The sequence below is a fragment of the Ascidiella aspersa genome, chromosome 1, assembly GCF_963924565.1.
Source record: "Ascidiella aspersa chromosome 1, kaAscAspe10.2, whole genome shotgun sequence".
NCBI classification, from domain to species: Eukaryota; Metazoa; Chordata; class Ascidiacea; order Phlebobranchia; family Ascidiidae; genus Ascidiella; species Ascidiella aspersa.
Window position 1 is genome coordinate 12,418,186 of NC_139447.1, and position 9,297 is coordinate 12,427,482.

Below are 9,297 nucleotides of genomic sequence, written 5' to 3' on the forward strand. Positions count from 1 at the left end.
GTGTCACGTACGTCATCAATGACGTCATTCTGTCAAAGAACGCGGTGGACACCCCGGTCGACGACTTCCTGGACGTTGGGCGCGTTGGCTCCCGCAAGAAAACGAGGGTTCCTACACCAAAGAAAAGAGTTGGAGCGCCTAGCGATAAGGAACAAGAAGAAGCTTCTCCTCCAAACCAAGAAAATAACGGAGCAGATCCTCAAAACGAAGAAAACCAAAGTGATCAACAATCGAAAAATCAGAGCGATTCTCCTCATAAAAAACGCAAAGTATCTTCTAAGGAAGACCAACATCTGACCGAGGAGGAAGTTTACACCTCAGTGATGCTCAACTCGGAGGTCGAGCATCTCACTATGAACAAGGTCCACATCGTCAAGAAAAGGGGAAAGGCAAAAAAGTGGGGCAAGAAAATGCTCGAAAACCTCCATTATGACGTCGTGGAAGATGGTGATTGTGACGTGGAACGTCGACCTCACGTGACCGAAGTTTGCCAGGGCAATCCTTGCGCTGTACCTACCAGGTATGTTTGAACGATCGCAATAGAGCTGTTTGTAATCTTAGGTTTGTTTTGACTTTTGGGTCTTTTAAATGTTTATAAAAGGTTCTTTAACGTTTATTTGTGATGCTAGCCGAAAATAGATTGATAGATTTAAGTTTAAATCAAAACAGTTGTAGATGTACTCGCCGTACATATTAATAAAAGTTAAAAGACGTAGTTAGGTAGGTAATATTTAAAAGTTAGGTTAAAACAAATTTCTTGTTGTTGTTTAACACACAACATCTCGACGTGCGTTGCTTTTCTTTTGTTCTCACCTATTGTTATTAATGTTATCGCCTTTATTTGATCTTTAACCCTATTTTTCCAATCGTAGATTTGTTGTACATAATGTTAAAAAACATCGTTTTAATTAAGTATATATATTGTTAAAACTCATTTTCACTCAGTTACAAATCATAGTTGAATCACTAAATGACATTGAAAAAACTTCTAATTGACATTACAGATTAAATTTATAATCCTTAATCACTAATTACCATTGAAAAAACTTGTTTTACAAAGAACAAGCATAGTCAGGTCAAATGTTCACGGAACAAAAGTATGATGGCAGTTTGAAAGTATCATACTTCTGAAGGGAGCAGCAATTAACCCTTGTTCGACGATTCGTAGCAATTTGGACATAATAAAAATTGAGAAAATATCTTACAAAAATAATGTGGACTTCTATGCTGAAATATGTAATACAACTTGATATTGAATACTAAAGCCACAGAGTTGGCATATCAATTTTACAAAATATCTGTGAGATATTAGCTTATTAGACTTATCTTTGGTCAAGGAACTTTGTGTCATTTTGCTCCTCTTTATGTGGAGTCATGAGAGTTTTATCTACTAGTAAACTTTAATAATCTCACTGTTACGAATTTAAACGATACATGTTGTTCCAGAAAACCTACCCAGGCTGCTATCCTTCGGCGAGGTCCGATGTTTGACATTCCTAGTCACTCCCACCCACCCAACATCACTTCCAACTACGTGTTTAACCCACTTCACTCACCTGCTGCCAGTTTCGACATCGAGGGGTCAACAGATGCCGGCGGAAAACCCACGGATCAACGCCTTGTTTCTAACAAGCTGTTAAAAAATCCTAGGACACAACATGGCGGCAACCTGTTTGATGTGCGGACATTTTTGTTCCCGGGCGGAATCAAAAGCGGGCGAAAATTGCCTGGCAACTCCTCCACGTCGGGTTCCGGGAGCGGAGATCAACTGATCTTCAACTTTCTACGACAACCCCGACTTTCACTGTGACCACGTTGGCGATAAATTCGTCAGACGACGACAACACTTTCGGCACGTCGTCCGGCGCATCAACAACTGACGTGGACACTCGAACCACAAAACCAATAACTACTACGACTATCAAATCAACCACTTCGACCATCGGCGAACCAAGCCCGGTGACACCCAAACCACGTTGGCTGACCGGCTACTGGGGTCAGGTGGGCTGTGTGCTGTCAAAGATTTCGATAAATGTATTTTAACCAATATTTAATAATTTTGCAGACCTTTTATACCTGACGAATATTACAAAAGAACTTTCGGTGGTTGCCTTGTATTTTATTACGCATAAATCATAGCAAGACAACGTCTGAAACTTTTTTTGACTGCTCCGACATTTTACCAAAAGTGTCGTTAATAGTGAACCAAGCTAAACTAACTTGCCCAAATTGATGATTACCATACCGTTCACGTATTTCTTGGATTGCTTGACTAAAAAGCGTGTGATTCGAATAAAAACTGCATTATTTGATTTGAAATCGCTTTCTCAAATATCCTGGGGGCTTGCTGAAAAGGTTGACGCTGTATTTTCAAGATTTCTGGGGAACCATAAGGCAATGCTTGTTTTAACCGATTAGTATACGTACCACTGAAATATTCTACAGTTTACAGATACGCCAGCATCAAAAAGGTATAGGTAATATTTAAAGATTGCCCAAAGTAAAACCTTCAAATATTGTTATTACTGCGCATTTGTTTGATAGAAAAAGTTATAAGCCAAAAATACCTTCCTTAAAACAACAAGCTTGGTTAACGTTTACTTAAAAAAACAGTTTGGGTCTACAGGTCCTCTGTATACTGTAGAAATAATAAAACTGTGCCAATAATTAGAAAATCCCTAGTTGAATATTTATGATTTTCCTACATTCAGTGCTCAACAAGCTGTGGTGAAGGCGCCCGCATCCGTAACGTTGTTTGCAGCGGGGGACCTGACAGGTGCGACAACAAAACCAAGCCAGCCCCCGCCCAGAGGTGCAACCTTAAGCTGTGCTCGTTGTGGAAGTACGGCGGCTGGACTAAGGTACGTCGCTGTTTTTCTTGTTGTGATTCTCCATAACGAATATTTTGACATTGTTGAAAATATTTGTGCCGTTTACTTCTACAGCCTATAGAATTTTAATCAAGTTTCCTGTTTACTGGGCACCAATTGGTTTACTTTGCGCCCTCCAGCTGATAAGTCAAAAATTTTTCCAGCTTCCTGTAAACAGGATTCGGTTTGTTCTATTTTCTAAAAAAAAATCGATAGCTCTCAACAAATATCGTTTCCCCCGATCCACTGGTACCGGTATCACTTTGAAATCAACTTGCCACGGCACACTTGTGAAGTGATTTTAATTTCTGATTAACTGATTAGCTGTTTGCTAAAATGTTGTATAGTAATTTTAAGTTTTAAAAACAATTGCTTAATCTCTTGAGTCTGTATCCTAAGTTAAAATAACCAATAATCAAACGTACCCCTTTACTTAAGGTAATTTCGAGTGGTAAACAACATATCCTCGCCATTTTAATGCTTTTAAACGTATACTACGCCAAACCTCAGTGTTCCCGCCTCTGGGACGCGGCCTGAAATTTCGCAAAATCCAGTGCCGCAACTCGCTCACCAACGACCTCCTTCGTCCGTACCACTGCAAGACCGTGCCGCGATTGCGAGCGATTAACGCGACATGCGACATGAAGCGTTGTATGCCTTGGAAAACGTCAAGATGGAGCAGCGTCTGATGCATTTCTTCTGTTCTAAATTTAAAACAATAAAAAACACCATTTTCGGCAATTGAATACTAATTTTATTTTGGCAGAAATGTGAGTCAGAATTGAAATGAAAAATAAAGTCAACAATTATGCTCATATATATAAACAATACACACACACACATTATATATATATATCAAACATAGATGATCTAGTTTTCAGGAGACCACCTAATGTTTGATACTTTCCAAGAACGCAGGATTTCATATGAAAAATTAAAAAGCATATTTATTGGTTCAGTCTCTTGGTATAACCACTTGTGCTTTGAGGCTGTTCCTTTTCCTAATCCGGTGACGTTATGTACTATACTATTTTGCGTGCACTGTATGAATCGTGGTTGAGAAGCAAAATTTAAACTTGAAACTTAAATAATCATTTGGGATATAAAATAGTATCAATTCGCTTTGCAGTGCAACGCGACATGCGCGCCCGGTTCACAAAGACGGCGCATCGCGTGTTCCAAGGAGGGCATGTGCGACCCCGCCGCCCGACCAGCGGTCATTCAGCAGTGCACGATGCGCGTTTGCGTCGAATGGAGAACCACGGCATGGGAACGGGTATAAATTTCAAATACTTTTTCGGTCTTTTTTTTTACTTATTGAAACACACACTTCGGTATAAAAGTATAAAAGTGTTTTTACACGTCGTTAGTAGGAGTCTTTGTCTCAAACCTATTAAGACACTTCCAACTTTTACGTTTTTTGCTGTTTTTGCTGTGTTTTTAAGTATTTTTAGAAAACAAAATTTTAACTTTTTCTGACAAGTCAAAAATAATCGCCCTAGTTATAAGTGATCGAAGCAGCATAACACATATATCTCACTTCTTTCCAAGTGTAAACGGTGCTTTCTTCGCTATTTTCGTCGGTGCTTTTTTTTCTCGTTTCTGAATCGCTAAATGTTTAAGTTTTGTTTTTAGTGCGCTCATATATCAACTCGCTAAAAGAAAATTCAGCATACACGTACAATCGTACATCCTTCGTAGTGCTTTTGTTATGGAATAAATTGGCAAGCTTTTTATGTATGTATTAAAAGAATGGAGCTGTGACTATCGTTCAAAAGACTATCGTTTCAATCGTTCAAAACTGACTATCGTTCAAAAGTTCCACGGAATACGGAAATCCAGTAATTATTTATAAAAAAGTATAACGGCCCATATTTAATACGTTTGTATTGTTGCGTTAGGCCAGTGGTGGACAACCAGTCAGATGCCGGAAGCTGTAATTCTTTTTTTTTACGACAAGAGTCATATACAAACGGACAGAAATGATGGCCAAGTCGTTTCTTTCTCACTCACACAAACATACTTTTGCCGAGCAAGATGTATTGTAGATATTGCACAAAGCCATATTTAAATCTCCTACCGCGAACTGGTATTTAAACTGGGGTTGTAAACAAATGTATCAACCTTCCTAAGCTTCTTACATTTACTGACGTTAAAGATTTTTTATCGCCTTTTCCGTTCATGGTTTAGTGGTGAAAATACTTACCGCAGAAATAATTTCTCATAGCACCACTACCTCGCTCTACCAAACATGGTTAACTAATTTTTACCGCTTTTAAACTCAAGGAGATATTACGGACCGACTTCAAGGAGTGGGTAACTGTTATCCGCAACACGTATTACAGGATTTTATTAAAGACAATCCGACGACATATATCAGTTTAAAGTCCGCGCAAACTCTTTTGCATCAGGAGCAAGGGTAAAATTTCCAAAACACTGTAAAATTTCATAGCACGAGCACAATTGAAGCCAGGTATAACCGTAATGCACAATGTATATAGTAGAACAGCAATAACGACAGGCCACGAAGTTTAAAGTAGTATTAGTCCATCATAATTAAAATATTAACGCAAAATTAGGTCCTGTATAAGTTAATGTCCCATATAAAACTCAGATATTCAAGTAGAATAACTACAAGGAATAATATAATGTTTAGAAAGGCAGGACACCAAGAGCATCTATACGGAAAAGCGAAACCTACCTAAACGAAAAGTCAAACAAAAAATATAACAATATTCACGACATATCACTTAAAAATCACCTTAGAGATGGAAGAAGTCTAACATGTATAAGCATTTTATTATTACAACAAGGCTCGTGTCACGAGTTTTCCAACTCCCTTTTCGGCGGACATTTTCCCGGTCGCACGGGCTAACTTCAGAGGAAATAGGGTTTAGAATTACCGTCGTGGCGAGCAGACCGAAATGCAAGGCAGGTAAAAAATTCACGAAGACGCGTTCCTGAGATAGGCCTTGTAGAGCCAAGGAACCACGACGGCTCCTAGGCCAATCGCAAAAGCAAGGACCACGGTTCCTGCGTGCGTTCCACGATCGAGGGTCGACCCGCTCTTAGTCCGGGGTCTGGTCTTCGCCACGGCAGCGCGGCGCCTTTCTTCGATTTCGGTCCAACGTACGTGCAAGTTTAGCATTCGCGTCTTTGCTCGTTGCGTTACGTTAAGGGCAGGGTCGATGGGCTGAAGGTCGTGCAATCCCATTAGCGAGAGGCCGCATATTCCCATGTAACTGTGCAGCGCATCTGCGTTTGGGTAAAAACAAGCCTTGGTAAGTGTCACAAATTTAGCGACTTTCACTCACACCGTTTCAATTAACGTCTTGCTCGGGAAAGTAAAGGCAAACCTTATTCTTGGCAGCTACTTTTAAAATCGTATAATGAACTAGTCTGAAGTAAGCACTGGTGAAATAATTTAACATAAAAAAACAAAAAAAACAAGAACTGTTACCCACGTTCACAAGGCAAATATTTTTGCCTATCATAGTATTATATAAAACACGTAATGCCTGGTAACCTTGTAGGTCGAATGTCTTAATCATTCAGATGTTTAACACATAACAAACAAACAAATCTATTGGTAATTATAAAAAAATCACCATATTTTAATTAAACATTGTGTAGTGCTAATGTTATATTTTTTTGTGCACTTAAAACACTACAAACATAAAATGCCTTTAATTAGAAAAGTCACAGAATTATAAATTATAGGTTCACCTGGGTGGACTTGTGGCCACTTTCCAAATCCACCAACAACATTGTCTTGTGTTGATAAAACAAAGTTTTCATTCTCTTCAAAATCGATCATTTCATATGAACCCAAAAGCTTAAAAAGCAAACAAGTTTTTTACACATTCAAGTAATTAGCTATAGGTTGACTAACAGCAAATAAAAAAGTGACTTACCTTTAAAGAGGCACCAACCCAAAAGGAATAGCATGTATCATCATCTTTATGAGGTCTTCCATGAAATCCATATTTTTGTCTGCTTATGCACCAATACTCTAAACTGAACATAAAAGTTTAGCTTAGTTTAATAGACACACAAACAAGAAAACTATGATTAACCTTAGCAAATATTAAACTTAATATAACTGTTAAAATAAAAATTTTGCCAGTCAACAAGTACACAATGAAATTTCTTCCAGCTTATAAATAAATTTACCGTTTAAGCTGCTGTTGTGTAAGAGCAGATGAACAATTCATAAGATTTAGAGAAGCAATAGCACAAAACGTTGAGCCCCCGTGACTTTCAAGAAATGGTCCTTGTGCGAATGCACCATCATAGCACTATAACAAACCATGTTGATACTACTACTAGCCAGTAGCTACTAGCCAGTATGATTTGTTTATTAAATTTGTTTATTATAACTTACCAAACTCTTGCGAATAAAGGAAGTGGCTCGCCTTTTGTCAATTGCAGAAAAGTCATTAAGCATTGCAGAAACAGAGCAAGCACAGTATATAAACCTCATATCATTCTCACTTCCATCATAAGACGATCTGAAACTACAATTGTATTCTTTATGGTTTTGCTGCACTACCTGCCTGTAGTGATACAAATGTTAATAATAATGACTTTTGTATGTTAAAAAGCTTAAAATGTCATAGTTTAGGCAAGTAGTACTAACAACCAATTTTAAAATATTATTCTGATCGAGTGGATAGTATAATACTAGGTATGCTGGTTACTGTTATTGCACAATTAGAAAAGTGCCAGTATATAGCACAATTGACACTTAGCAGCAAATAGGGATGTGATTGACATTTTATTCTGGTGTGATAGCTGATTTTTCAGAAAGTTCTGCTACTGAATACTAAACTTCATTATGATATTGAACCAAGCAAAATGGCCACAACTGAAACTTTGTATGGGAATTTTTTATATTATTAGACCAAAAATTTGTTTAGCGCTCCAAAGTTTAGTTACGTCCAGTTTGTATTTGCGCTATTTGAAAACGTAAACTACTTTGGAATTGCTGTGTTAGATCACAAATTATGGCTGACATTTTAATATATATATCAATTTGGCATGGTATTATCAGTGACAGAACCCTAGTATTGGTCAAGTATTAATACTATCACTGGAATTTGGTATTGGCTAATCAAATATTGTCAGACATTCCATGTAGCAAACCTTCCGTCTTGCAACTGCAAAGCCTTTATTCCCTCCAAACAAGCTTTCTTATTAACTCTGCTAAAATCATCACCAAGAATGAGCAAAGTTGCCAAGCCTGTATATGTCATAGCAATATGACCACAGTCATAAATGTTAGTTGATTCCATGGTCTATAAAGAACATAAAAATCAAATCATTTTTAAAGTTAGTTTAAGAGTATCTTTTAATAAAACCTTACCTTAACATTTTTAGGAGTGGTAACCCCATTGCTTGCAGATCCACGAAAACCACACTTGCACAAATTTGATTCTGTAACAAAGCAAATATGAAAAACTGTCTTCGCTCCAGAGTAGTTAACAAATCAATCACAATTTATATACCTGCCATATTTGGAATAACTTGTAATGAGTAAATCCATTCTATTATTTCTTTTTGAGTTTTATCACTAAGGGTGTCCAAAGCGTTTAAAACATCAAGACCAGAGATAGCAAAGAATGTGATTGTTAACCTAAACATAATACTTTTAAGTAATTAGGAGTTAACATTTATTTTTTATCATTGCAATTCAACAACTTCAAGTTGATTCAAACACAAAATAATATTAATATAGATAAAAGCAAAGTTATTAATGTATCCTAACTCAATTCGTTTTCTTTAAATTACCTGCTTGTATCCAACAAGGAGTATCTATGTGGCAAAACTTGTAAAAGTCGAACAAAGAAACTAATATGTTTCTTGCGTTCAAATGCAACTTTTTGCGTATCCATTTATACTGGGTATAAAAGAGAGTAACAACATACAGTTAAAACAAAACTTGTTTCTACAACCACAGAATTTTCAATTATAATGAAACAGCATCATACTTAGTCGCTAGTGCTGTTATCCTGGAAAGATGTGGATTGTAGAAATACGTGAGGCGTAACAGAAAAATACAACCTTCTAAATTGTAATACGCACTAATAAAAAGCGTGGTATAGGCAAGGCAAATTAATTTCCGTTGCAAATTTCTTAAACTATAAATAGTAACATTCTAACTGCGAAAGTCCAAAGAAGTCGAAAGTGGTTTAGGCAAATGTGTCACGGTTGAGTGGTTTTAAAGGATGCGAGATTTCTGCACACCAGATGTCAAAAATGAAGAAGGGTTACCAGCTTCCGTAGTACTTATGGTTGAGCAGCGAGTAGTTTGCGGAATAAGCATAACTAAGGGATCGTAACTGTGTCACCTCTACTAATGTATAAAGTCTAAGTTTTGAGTTGTGTGATCCAGATCATGAACTGTTATAATTTACCATTTTTATTA

General features: G+C 37.2%; 1 protein-coding gene across 2 annotated transcripts; it reads right to left on the reverse strand.

The window, feature by feature from the left end:
- Nucleotides 1–5,211: 5,211 nt before the first annotated feature.
- On the reverse strand, nucleotides 5,212–9,000 carry LOC146167559 (geranylgeranyl transferase type-1 subunit beta-like). Of its 2 annotated transcripts, XM_083383354.1 has the most exons (10): nucleotides 8,861–9,000; nucleotides 8,661–8,769; nucleotides 8,378–8,505; nucleotides 8,236–8,306; nucleotides 8,016–8,167; nucleotides 7,255–7,387; nucleotides 7,044–7,168; nucleotides 6,785–6,887; nucleotides 6,597–6,705; nucleotides 5,212–6,125 (listed from the first exon to the last, which is right to left on the reverse strand). In XM_083383354.1, the coding sequence occupies exons 2-10, from the start codon at nucleotides 8,762–8,764 to the stop codon at nucleotides 5,815–5,817; spliced, it is 1,236 nt and encodes a 411-aa protein (XP_083239480.1). In that variant the 5' UTR covers nucleotides 8,765–8,769; nucleotides 8,861–9,000; the 3' UTR covers nucleotides 5,212–5,814. The 2 variants fall into 2 exon arrangements, with proteins under 2 accessions (XP_083239480.1, XP_083239479.1); XM_083383353.1 differs by having other exon boundaries at nucleotides 8,661–8,953.
- Between the last annotated feature and the right edge of the window lie 297 nt (nucleotides 9,001–9,297).

Coding starts and splice junctions, on each gene's coding strand:
- LOC146167559 (XM_083383354.1), bottom strand. CDS start 8,764: ATGGATACGCAAAAAGTTGCATTTGAACGCAAGAAACATATTAGTTTC. Junction 8,168..8,235: donor CCACTCCTAAAAATGTTAAG/GTAAGGTTTTAT, acceptor TGTTCTTTATAG/ACCATGGAATCAACTAACAT. Junction 6,706..6,784: donor GGGTTGGTGCCTCTTTAAAG/GTAAGTCACTTT, acceptor TTGCTTTTTAAG/CTTTTGGGTTCATATGAAAT.